Source organism: Entamoeba nuttalli (assembly GCF_000257125.1).
Source record: "Entamoeba nuttalli P19 unplaced genomic scaffold asmbl_4928, whole genome shotgun sequence".
NCBI lineage: Eukaryota > Evosea > Mastigamoebida > Endamoebidae > Entamoeba > Entamoeba nuttalli.
The window spans coordinates 1-13,144 of NW_008577131.1; the positions used below are offsets into that span (position 1 = coordinate 1).

At 24.4% G+C, this 13,144-nt stretch overlaps 5 protein-coding genes across 5 annotated transcripts; 3 read left to right on the forward strand and 2 right to left on the reverse strand.

Moving 5' to 3' along the window:
- Positions 1 to 887: 887 nt before the first annotated feature.
- ENU1_115980 (hypothetical protein) lies at positions 888 to 1,202 on the forward strand (the record flags this gene model as incomplete). Its single annotated transcript, XM_008859691.1, has 1 exon — positions 888 to 1,202. The coding sequence occupies one exon, from the start codon at positions 888 to 890 to the stop codon at positions 1,200 to 1,202; it is 315 nt and encodes a 104-aa protein (XP_008857913.1).
- Positions 1,203 to 1,254: 52 nt separating this feature from the next.
- Positions 1,255 to 2,663, reverse strand: ENU1_115990 (RhoGAP domain containing protein; the record flags this gene model as incomplete). Its single annotated transcript, XM_008859692.1, has 3 exons — positions 1,255 to 1,437; positions 1,501 to 2,337; positions 2,397 to 2,663. The coding sequence occupies 3 exons, from the start codon at positions 2,661 to 2,663 to the stop codon at positions 1,255 to 1,257; spliced, it is 1,287 nt and encodes a 428-aa protein (XP_008857914.1).
- Positions 2,664 to 3,131: 468 nt separating this feature from the next.
- Positions 3,132 to 6,026, reverse strand: ENU1_116000 (importin beta-3 family protein; the record flags this gene model as incomplete). The annotated part of the gene is made up of 1 exon (XM_008859693.1): positions 3,132 to 6,026. The coding sequence occupies one exon, from the start codon at positions 6,024 to 6,026 to the stop codon at positions 3,132 to 3,134; it is 2,895 nt and encodes a 964-aa protein (XP_008857915.1).
- Positions 6,027 to 6,233: 207 nt separating this feature from the next.
- Positions 6,234 to 11,501, forward strand: ENU1_116010 (hypothetical protein; the record flags this gene model as incomplete). Its single annotated transcript, XM_008859694.1, has 1 exon — positions 6,234 to 11,501. The coding sequence occupies one exon, from the start codon at positions 6,234 to 6,236 to the stop codon at positions 11,499 to 11,501; it is 5,268 nt and encodes a 1,755-aa protein (XP_008857916.1).
- Positions 11,502 to 11,609: 108 nt separating this feature from the next.
- Positions 11,610 to 12,593, forward strand: ENU1_116020 (Rab GTPase activating protein, putative; the record flags this gene model as incomplete). Its single annotated transcript, XM_008859695.1, has 1 exon — positions 11,610 to 12,593. One exon carries the CDS (start codon positions 11,610 to 11,612, stop codon positions 12,591 to 12,593), a length of 984 nt encoding a protein of 327 aa, XP_008857917.1.
- Between the last annotated feature and the right edge of the window lie 551 nt (positions 12,594 to 13,144).

Here is a 13,144-nt window from a genome sequence, read left to right on the forward strand (position 1 = left end):
AAAACAGAAATAAAAGAAATGATAGAAATAATAAATGCCATTCAATTAAATGAAATATGATGTAAAGATAATAAATAAATTACAAGAGAGTATAAAACATAACAGAGAAATGATATAAGTAGAAACAGTCACATTAATGTTACCAATAATTTAATACACAATGAATTTATAAAAAGATTAAAAATATTAAAATTATAAATAAACTCATCAATACATTACAAACAATAACCATCAAAATTATGAAAGAATTAATATTTTATGCAATGAATTCTCTCTATATATTAAAAAATGAATCAACTAATTGTCGTATGATGGAAATAAAAATAAATTAAAATATAATGAAGAAACAGAAATAATCAACTCTTAATATTCATGTAATTCAAATAAAGATATATTTAATAATTGGTTTATATAAAATAAGGTTTATTAATTTTAATGTGTCGTTAAAAATTAATAATAAAAAAATAATTTCATTTCAATAGAATAAAGTATTTATTAAACAAATACTATTTGTTTAAATAAACATGAATCAATAATATATTAAAAACATATTAATGTAAATAAAAATTTGTTAAGAATGGTAATTTTATTCACATAAATTAATAAAGAATTAAAAACATAATAATTAATATTTGAAATATTCGACCTATTAACAATGAGGTAATAGGAGATACTATTTCAATTTTCTTGCATCCATTACTAACTTTTTATATTGATAACAATTAAAAAGTAACGATGATAAGATGCGGGACAAATATAATGAGATAAACGAGGTTTAAATATCCTAAGGGTTATTATAAAATACTAATAAAAATTAATAAAAAGCTATATTTTAATAGAATAAAAAACAAATTTAAAATTAAAATAAAAAAAAGATATTAAGTTCAATGAGTAATATCTTTGATCCTGATTATGAATGGACTAAAAAAACGGTATGTCATGCAATTTTTACTATCAAATCTCTTATTTCTCCAATAGTTGGAATTATTTGTGGGATAATTGGAATTCAAGGATGGTTAGGATTTGCTATTTGTTTTGGATGTGTTATAGTAATATCATATTTCTTTGTTGTTTATTATTCATTAGATGAAATTGACCCAGAAGTAACACTTGGAGATGCAATAAATGAAGGGCTTGGAGTCTCTTTAGCAGAGTTCTTACTATTTTGGATAATTTTCTTTACCATGTTCCATTCTCAATAAGTGGTTTTAATTACAACCAATAAAAAGATGACAATATTCAAAACAATTACAATTAATTGAGTGGTGTTGATTTTGCAACATATTTACCAATATTAAATATTCTTGTTTTTGTTTCATTTTGATTTGGTCTATGTCTTGTGAAATAAATTGATTGTCTTTTATTAAAGAAGATGTCATGATAAATTGGAGGAGTAATTACATCATTAACTCTTCTTTTAAAGCAATCACCTATATCCTATTTGTTATTCTTTATTCATTATTTTATTCAAACATAATTATATTTTATGAAATAACAAACGGTAAATATAACTTCTTTATTCTTAGTCATAAGTTCAAATGTTTTGATAATATGTCCTGTTTGTGGTCCAATGGTTTGAATATCATTTTTACTTACAAATGTTGATAAACCAAGGCATACTGCAATATTATAACTATCCATTTTTGATTCAGGACAATTTGTTATTCTTCCACAAAGTGCTAATAAATGTTTCAGAATACTTGCATTTGTTTTTGGTAATTGACATGTTAGTTCACGTATTTTGTCAACCCAAACTTCTTCATTAGTACTATTGCTCATAGTAATACTTAACATTGGTTGAAGTAATGGTCGAGGCCAAATAGGAGTATTTAAGCCTCTTAAAAATTTTCTTATTACTCCTGAAAGATTTACTACATCTGTTGCTTGTACATCAATAACACCAATCAGTTTAGTGTAACTTTCTAATGCTTTTGAGTCAGCGCATTGTCTAAATACACCTTCAAGAGATCTTGGTGTGAAATAAATTCCATACATAGCTTTAAGAATAGGAAGAGGAACTTCTTCGTTTTCATTTTTTATAATTTCATCTATTGACTGTGAATAATTAGTATTAAGTAGTTTCTTTCTTTCGTTAATAACTGATACAACAGCAGTTTCTAATTCATTAGAATCTTCTTCCTTCATAATATTATTGAATTTGACCATTTGATCTGAAAGAAGATTTAAGTCATTAATGTATGAAGAAAGTGATTGAAATAACGAAATATTAGATATCATATTATTTTGTTGCATTGCAATATCAGGAACAGATGAAATATTTTCACCCCATGAATTATTATTTTTTAATGAAATAGATAACTTGTTTAATGTATTTTCCTAAATGAAATAAGTTTTTATTCATACTTTTTGAATTTGTTTAATAAAGGTTAACAAACATATATTTTAAATATTTCTATTAACACTTCATTTGTATGTGAAATTACTAAAAGTTCATGATAAATAGAAGTTGATGAAGAAGCTTTGGGGACATTAATTCTTAAATTTTCTATTTTTGTATGAAAACTTTGAATTAATGGAATTAATGTTTGAAATGTTTGTGCTATTTGATTAGAGTTTATTGATAATTGTTCCATTGCTTGAAATTTGTTTGATCCATACCTTTCAAGACATAATTTATGTGCAGGAAGTAACCAGTCATTCATTTTATATTCTATTTGTAGTTTTTTTAAATTTAAGTTTATAAAAATATGTTTAAATATCAAAATATTTTATTTAATTTTTTTTTGTGTTAATATGAACTGATGGTTTGTGATGATTCTCTTTATCTGATATTAAAAAGTTATAGTTAAATGGAAGAAGATATATTAACACTTAAAAGTCAAATTAAATACCTTAGACAAAAAGTTTATATTCTTGAAAGAAAAAAAGATTATAAAAAAGAATATGAAGAAATGAAAAGTAAGTATCAAATAGTCAAAGATTTAAGAATCAAATTAGCAATATCACTTTCAGAAGAACGAAGAAAAAATGAACAGTATGAAATGATGATAAAATATTATGAATCAATTATTAATCAACTTATTTTTCATTGATTTTATTTTATGTATGTGAAATATATTTTTGTTTTTTTTTTTATTAATGAAATATATATTATATGAAATTGATTTGAATTAACTTGATATAATTTCATTAAGAGCATCTTTTCTTTCGAGACTCATATTTTGAATACATTGTTTTGTTAAAGTATCGTACTTTTCTGAAACGACTGTTAATACTTGTTTCATTATAATAAGATTTTCTTTTGTATGAGAACGATATAAGAAATTATCAGCAAGAATAATAAGAAGATTAGGAATGTGGTTTTGTTCTAAATTAATTAAACCATTAATATACATTAAACATAACTCATTACAGAGTTTTTCATTTTTATTTTTAATAGGTAAATATTTTAGCCATTCTTTAGCTTGTTCAGGAAGTTTAAGATCTAAAATAATTCTTCCTAATTTCCTGACCGCTTTAGATTGGACATATTCATTCGTTTCTTCTTTTACCATTTTCCATAACCTATTTAATACTTCTTCAATATTCTCAAACCCACGTTCAAAAGAAGCAACTAATGCACTTATTGCTGCATCTCTTACAGCAATACAAGAATCATTTAACCCTTCAATAATTCCTGGAGTTTTTAATCCGCAATCCCTAATAGCAATTTTTAATACTCTCATTGAAACAACTCGTGAAGAAGAAGACCCTTTTAACTTCTCCAAAATAACTGGATGAATATAATTAGCATATGCATTACTCATCGAACCCAAAACAATTGATGTAGATAAAGCAGACAATAATGTTTCTGTTACTTTGCCAACTTCTCTAAATTGTTCTAGATGTTTCAAAGCAGCTGCAATATTTGACATAACAATATTACTATCTAATGGAATGTCATGAGATATAATTCTTTCTAATGTTCCTATTCCTGCAGAACATAACTCTGAATCAAATGAATGACATCCTGAATCTAATACAGCAACTAGTCTTTGTAAAGTAAGTTCTATTTCTGGACTTCTTTGGTCTTGATATAATATAATAAATAATGAACCAGCAGCATTAATAGCAATAGAAGCAATACTAATGTTAATTGACCTTGATTCTGTTACAATAATTTCAATAACATGATTCATTACTGGTAGTAACAATTTATGTGCTTCAGAAATCAATACAGATAAACATCCCATAGCACTTTTCTTCTCTTCAGATAATCCACTTGCATTTTTAATTGGAATTTGTATTTTACATCGTTGGAGTAAAAAAGGAAGAAATTTAGTAATAAATGGATAGAAATATTCTTTTAACAAGGGAAGCATTCTTATAATAATTGTTTCTATATATCCGAGTAATGGGTCATCTACTTTTATATTTGGTAAAGAAAGACACACATATAATTGTTCTGTTAATTTTTGAGCAAACAAAGTAAGTTCTGAACTATTAAGATAAAATCCAATAATACTAATAGACTCAATAATTCTTCCACGAAGTTCAAAGTATTCATAAGTTGTTGGTATTTTATTTAATAATTGGAAGTAACCATTTAAAAATGAAGATGCATAACGTGTAAATAATTTTTGGACTCTAGTAACAAGAAAAGATATTGCACAAATTGCAGATGAAAGGACATGTAACTCACTTGACTGTAATAATGGTTGTAACATTGAAATAATTGATTCCATCTTTTCTTTCATTAGAGCTGTTGATGCAGAGTCAATAAAAAAGGATAAGAAGTCACACGTTCTTGCTTGAATTTTTGGAATTGGAGAATTAATGTTTGTTGCTATTAATTGACATACAATAGGTTCAAAAGTACTTCTAAGTGAGGGATATGATTTAAGAACTCTATTGGCAAATACCAAGACTTCATAAGTAACTCTTGGATGAAGAGAAATAATTGATAAAAATGATTGATATATTTGAGGGATAGATGCATATAATGAAGAAGTATCTATTGAAACGATTTGTGAAACCATAAAAATAAATGATCTAGCTTGTTGCCATGTTGGATTTGAAGGGGCTAAACTTAATACTTCTTTTGTTGGTTTAAAAAAACTAAATCTAAACATAAATTCTTCTGCAGCAGAACATAAACTATCTTTTTCTTCTTCTTTAAATTGATACCATTCAGGATTATCTTGAATTGTACAAAGCCATTGATATAAATACTTCATTGTAGGTAATAAAGCATCACCCAATGTTCTATAAGTTTCACATAAAACAGCAAGACATTCCATTGAAGGAATAGCATCACTTCCTAATAATTTTACACCTAATAAAGCGAATGTACATGTTTGTTTTAAATAATTATTAAATAATGCTGATGTTTCATTCATTTCACTTATAACTTCTATACAACTTTGTGCATTTAACCTATCTGTTTCCAATACATGAATTGCAGCTTCTAAGAATTGAGGATAATGTGATACAACTTCTTCAGTAAATTCTTTTCCTTCTTCTTCACAAACTTCAATGACTGATTTATATAATTGTAATGAAGAAACAACAACAATACCAACATCATTTAACAATTTTATTGCAGAGTTAAGAGATTCACGAATGAAATCAACACTTGGCTCTGAAAATATGATTAATAATGCAACTGTAGACAATGCTATTGATCGGTGTTGTGGAGATGGAAATGTAAACATTGACTTTAATGCAGGGAGAAGTTCTGGAAATGAAGGAGAAACAGTAAAAGTATCATAAAGTAATGATGAATAAGCACGAAGAAGTGCTGGAGGAGAATCACTTTGAAGGAGATGAATTAAAAATAATTTGAATTGTTGTTTTTGTTCATCAGTTAAATAATGATATAATGAGGGTTGTGCTTTGTAAAAATTACGAGATAATAAATTTGCAGATAATAAACGAATATTAGGATCGTTAGAATTAAGTGCTTGAATGTGAGTAGAGATTAATGTAGTTGGTTGAGAAAGTAATGAGTTATATAATTTTTCAGCATTTGAACGTATTTCGTTGTTTGAAGATAATAAATTTTGAAAAAGAAGTTCAACGTTCATATGACTTTGAATGAAAATAATGATTTAGAGTTGAACTAAAAGTTATAATAAAAAAATAGTTATAAATAATAATAACAAAATTATTACATTCATTAACTAAAAGATCTAACAATTTCTTTATTTTGTCAATTCATGAATCGATTTATCTTACAAACCAACACATTTGAAGTGAGTATAGACAAGTATAAAGTCTCTCCAAAAAGTACAATGACTGGTATTCAACAAGGTCAAATCATTCAAATTTTTAAAGAAAATAAAAAAATAATATTTGAACCTTATGATGAATTCGAATGGTTTTTATTTAATGGAAATGAAATGGTTGTTTTGAGGAAAGGAGGAATTATTAGTATTGCTGATGATAAAACACCTCCTTCCCCATTAATGAAATTAAATGAATTTAAAGACATTTCAATTTATTCATACAAAGAAATTTTTGTTGTTGTCGTTAAACAAAGTAACACTGTTGAATGTTTTATTTTTCATAATTTAAGACAAAATAGGTTGAAACCTTTATATAATGTAAAAGCTATTACTATGAAACAAAATTGTTTATTTGTATTAAAAGAAGATGGTGAATTATTTTCTATTGATTGTTTCATTGAAGGAAAGTCAATGTCTTATCATTTTAACTTAAAAGATATTGGACTTAAAGAACAAGACTTAGAAGGTAATGTAAAAATGGAAGTAAAAGATAATCTTTTAGAATATTGGATTATAAATAAGAATGGAATTAGAATATGTCAGATTAATGGTGCTTTTCCTTTTCGTCAAGAAAATTTTATTGAAGAAATGGAACATCTTTATGACCCTAAGGATTTTCAATTAATTGGAGAGAATGATGAAATTGATGATGAATATATTCCTTATTCTATTCAAACATATCTTCAGGATTATGTCACATTATCAATACAATATTCAAATAAACCTAAGGGAGAGTGGATTGACATGAACAGCCAAATAGAAAATGTTGATATTGATAATAGAATAATTCAAGTTATTACACCAAATAACAAACATCAATTAATTAATTTAAACACTCATAATATGACTATGGAATGTGAAAATTTATTATATTTAAAAGGAGATAAATTCAAATTTATAGTAATTGAAAATACTCAAACTATTCTATATTATATTAAATCAATAGACATTCTACACCCTCTTGTGGTGTGTGGGTTTGATTATATAATCAAACAACTAAAACAGTTAAACAACATTTCAATTAATTTTACTACTAAGTTATTATCAAGTATTAATAGAGAAAATGATGAGGATATTAATGAATGTATTAACCAAGCATCTTATCAAGAACTTATAGATAGTATTAACATTATTGAACAAAGTATTGGAACAGGAGATTCTCTTAGTATTATTGTTAAAAGAGCATTAGAATTAGGAACAATAATAATGAAACGAATCATTAAAGAAGATAAAACAAAAATATATGATAAAAAGATTCAGAATTTTATTAGAAAGATAATTGATAGTAAATGTCCAATAAGAAAACGATTTAATGAGGAAAATCAAGAAGAAAAAAGATATGAAAAACCAATTATTCAAATAAATAATAAAATAAGTGATATTGGAAAAGAACAAATGATACAAATGTTATATTCTCTTAAAATAAAAGAGGCTATTAAAATGGGATTAATAAGTGGATATGAAAATATTTGTGAAGAATTAGAAATCATTAAACAAAATACATGTAATACATTAATATTAAAAGGGTGTATACTTGCATTAAAAGAGTGTGGAATTAATGTTGATGAATTGTTTATGTTATTTGATAAAAAGGTTCCTAGTATTGGATTATTTAAAGAACAACATATTAATGTTGTTGAGTGTATTAAACAAATAATTTTAAGACGTAAAGCAATTATTGCTGAGAATGAAAATACAAGAATTGAATTACAAAAAATTAAAGAAAATAAAATGAATGAATTAAATGAAATTATGGAAGAGAAAACACAGTATTTAGATGAGTTGTCAGAAAATGGAAATGGTTCTAATAACGAAATAACTGAAAAACTTAATTCAATGAATTTAATAATTCAAACATTACAAGAAGATATAGAAGAAATTGCAAAACAAATTAAATTAATTATTCCATTAAAAATTGAAGCATTAGAATTACCACAACTACCAGAGTATTATGTCAATTGTAAAGAAGAGTTGTTATGTCCATTAGGATGTATTGAAAAAAATGACCTACAAGATATTATGATGGAAATGAGAATTATTCCATTATCTAATGAATTTAAAAATAAACATTTTCCTTGTGTTGAATATCAAAAAAGATCTTTTGAACATTTTTTCACTCCAACCACTTCTATTGAATATATTCCATTCTATGAACTTTGTTTAGATCATATTAAACCTCTTAATGAATGGATGATGGAAATGGAAGATATAAATACAAAAGAATGTATTAAATTTGATGAAGAAGAACTCATGAAAAATATAAAGAATATTACTTCAATATCAAATAATGAAAATATTAATATCATTGATTTATACAAAATTAAATATCAATATCATCCATCAGGCAAATATAATATATCATATCAACAAATAAAACCATTTGAAATAAATACTTTACCATTAAAAGAATGTATTCAAAATAAAGACATTATAACTTGCTTTATTTATTCTTATACTTACAAAAAAACTAATCAATTACTTGAAGCTCTTAATAATTTACCAATTACAACTGAAACAATAATATTAGAAGAAATATTAACTCATTCTTATAATAAAAGAAAAGAACAATACAAATTACCATTGAATTACCCATCTCATAGTTCTTTGTTATCTGATGAATTCCAAGTATATGGATTTTTTAATAATAAACAACTTCCTGAACAATTTTACAAAGATTTATTCAAAAGAACTATACCAGAAATATTATATTTCTTTGATATGAATCAATTAGATATTCCTTCCAATGATGAATCACCACAAATATACCATCTTTCTATAACTCAAAACTATCATAAAGAATATCCACTTTTATTAGATATTTGGGATTCAATACCATTAGAAGAATATTTAAAAGATTTTGGAATAATAGGAGAAGTTGTTTCAAAGTATCATTTAGAAAAAATACCATCACAACTTTTTTGTGAATTTATTAGATGTGTTTATCACAGAACAAGGGATATTGCAAAAATAAAAGCAACAATTATAAATAAATTAATTACAGAAAATCCAGAACTTATGCAACCATTAAAAAATATTATTGAAGAATGTAGTAATATACTAGACACTGAAGATTTACTTCCTTTAGGAGAGTATTGTCAAATGATTAAAGGATTAAATAAAAATTCAATTCTTATTAAAGCTGAAATAGAATGTATTAAACAAGGAATAAATAGAAATGAAATAAAAACAACGAAAGATATTATTCAATTTTTATTAGAAAAGAACAATAAATTACTTGATGAATTAATTATATTATGTAATGACGAAGAACAATTTTATGCATTATTTGAAAAGAATTATAGAAAAATGAAGAAAAGTGAAATAACATTATATCCTATTAATATATTAAATGAAATGAAAGGTATTAAACAAAATTATAATGAAATTTATATTGACACTCATACTACTCAACAATGGAAATTATATATTGAAGAAATTAAACAATTTAAAGGAGATAAGAGTTATATTATTAAACATTTTAAATGTTGTTGTGAATTAATACATAAACATAAAGAATGTGCTGTAGAACAACTTTGTTCTATTCTTTATTTATTATATAATGAACTATTTAAAATAACATTAAATCAAGTATATAAGTTAGAAGCAGAAAAATATAATCATAATTCTTTTAACGATTGTCTTGTTGTTTTAGGAATTGATGGACATTCTTATGTAAAAAAAGTATTAAGAATTGCTATGAATGGATCAATGACAAAAGACTTATTTAATTTATCATCAACAAAACTTGGAAGAATGAGTGTTACTGTTGGAAGTTTTAATGGGCAAAAAAATATTTTTATTGAAAAAGAAAGTGATAGAAATGAATTTACTCAAGCAATGGAAAATATTAAATCATACAAACATACTTCAGCTAGAATTCAATTATTTCATGATATTATGAGAGACTTTCCAATTAGAAGAGACATTATTGACATGGCATTAACAAATTATAATGCTGCTATATTAAAATTATTTAATCAATTCCTTCAAAAAGAATTTTTAGAAATGTTAGATGATACAGAAAAATGGGACGCTTTATTTAAGTATATTAGAGTACTTAAATATGTTGAAATGGTTGAGGATGAATCTATTATTCAATTAATTTTACTTATTTTATTTAAAGCATCAAATGAAATTAATATAATTAAAATTCATGGATGGTCAACAACACTTGTTAATGAAATTGTTGGAATGTTTAATGATAATAAAATGATTGCAAGAGAAGTTCTTAAGTTAATGAGTAATGTTCATGATCTTCATTTAATATCAGAATTACTTGTATTTGTAATATATGCTGCTAGAAAATCAAATGATGGAATATGTATTAAACAAGCTATTCAAATATGTGTAAGTCATATTGATGGATTTATTAATAATGATGTATCTGATATAATAAGACTATTATCAAGAACTGATACATTTAATGATGTTCTTATAAATAAAGAAAATATTTATTCATACCTTCTTAAAAAAATGATAAACGGTAAATTATCATTTAAAAATTTAATTCCAAACAATGATTCTAAACTTAATCCAGTAAATATTTTCTTCTTTAGTGATGCATTAAACCAAATTATTTATGAAAATTCTTTAAACGTATGGTTAAAAAATAAAAATGAAATAGTTGATTGTTTTATGTATATCCAAGAATTTGAACAAGCAGCTCATTTTCAATATTTAGTTGGAATTACTTATATTGAAAAACTTGTTGATCAAATTAAAGAAAATACTGAATTCCCTGAAGGAATGAATGAAATTTTATCAATTTCATTAGAATGTTTTGCTGGTTCACTAGCATTTTTCTCAACTACATTAAATAATGTTTGGGCAAATAAATGTACAAAACAGATATTATGTATTGTTCTTCAAATGGTTTATAATAATGTTCAAATTATTGGGTTAGATCCATTAGAATCAAAAGAATTACTTTGCTATTTTAATAACTTTGAAGATGCTAATATCTTTGCTCAAGTTTATGACTTAAATGAGACATCAAAGTGGGCAGCTGCATTAATGCAACAATGTGTAATAATGGGTAATTTAGAGTATTTCAAAGAATGGGCAGAATATTATGAAATGGATAATAGAACTTATGAAACATTAATAGAATTTATGCAAAGTGATAAACGTCTATTAAATAAAGAAAGATGGGAAAAATTATTTGATATGATCAACTCAATATTCCCACAAATGTCAAAAGAAACAAGACATGAAAAAACAATTGTTGAACGTATTAGACAAACACCATTAAAATTACATCTTTTTATTCAATAGAATTAATTAAAATATATTATACTTTTTTTTAATAAAATAATAAAAATAAAAAAAGAACTCAAAAGAATACTAATAAGAAAAAACCTTCAAAAAGAAAAAGGAGATATAATGGAAGAAACTGCACGTATTAAATTATTTCTTAAAGTCATAGATGAACCTATTGTTAATATAAAAAAATTAATGAAATTAAGTTGGCATGGAATACCATTCAGCATTAGATATATCATATGGAAATATTTATTAAGATATATTCCTGTTGAACATAAACGTGTTGAGTTAGTATTAAAAAAGAAAAGAAATGAATATGACTCTCTACAGAAAATGTTATCTTTTGAAGCAACAGAAATCGAATTAAAAACAAAAAAGCAAATTAAATTAGATTTAGTAAGAAGTACTACTGAAGTTCCATTTTTATTTCATGATAAAGCACAAGAAATAATGGAAAGAGTATTATTTTTATGGGCATTAAGACATCCTGCAAGTGGATATGTTCAAGGAATTAATGATTTGATTGTTCCATTATTTGTAGTGTTATTACAAGAATATTCTCCTTTAAGAGAAAAAAATGTTTTTGAAGATGTTTTAGAAGATGACTTAAAGAAAGTTGAAGCTGATTTATATTGGTGTTTATCTTTATTACTTGAACATGTCCAAGACCATTATACAAGTAATCAAAGTAAAATATTTGAACAATTAACTTCTATGAAACAATTAATTATTAAAATAGACCAACCATTAGCAAGTCATTTTGAAGAGAATAATGTTGAATGTTTTCAATTTGCATTTAGGTGGTTCAATTGTTTTTTGTTAAGAGAAATGTCTTTAGAAAAAGGATTACGTCTTTGGGACACTTATCTTTCAGATGAAGATGGTAATGGTTTTAGTCAATTCCATTTGTATGTGTGTGTTGCAATCATTGAAAAATATTCTTCTAAATTAATGAATATGGAATTCGCTGAAATTATGCAATTTTTACAAAATCTTCCAAGTGAAGAATGGACTAAATGTGATATGGATGCTTTGTTATCTGAAGCGTTTATCTTATATAAAAGATTTTCATCTTCAGATACTCATCAACCACTTTCTCATTAATTCATATTATTTTTTTTTATTTTATAAAAAAGTTATTCAAATAACAATTTTATTCTTTTTTATGTCATTTTATCTCTTTAAATCATTTTATAATCTTCTCGTTTTAGATTGTTTCATTTTGATATTATTTTAATCTTTTTTCTCTTTTATAACACTATTACTGTCTGTGTTTTTCTCAACTCCTTTAAAAGAATTTCTTTAAGAGAGTTTGTAAAGAAACTTCTTTTTATAACAAAATTAATTATAAACTTGTAATGTGCTTAAAATATAAAAAACTATCTATTAAAACCTAAATATAGAATGATCTAAAAATAAAGCACTGATTTTTGATAGAAAAGTATTGAATGGAGGAAATTGAAAAACTATATTTTAATAAAAAAAAAACTATAAAAATAAAAATCTAGAAAAAAATGAAACAAGAAAACTCTACAAGAGGAACTGAATAAGAAACAAACTCTAAATATTTTATAGATATATAAGAATCAATGGCGAATGTCCTAAGAGAAGCTGTTTCTAAAGCCAAAAGAAGATACCAACAATATGGATTTGAT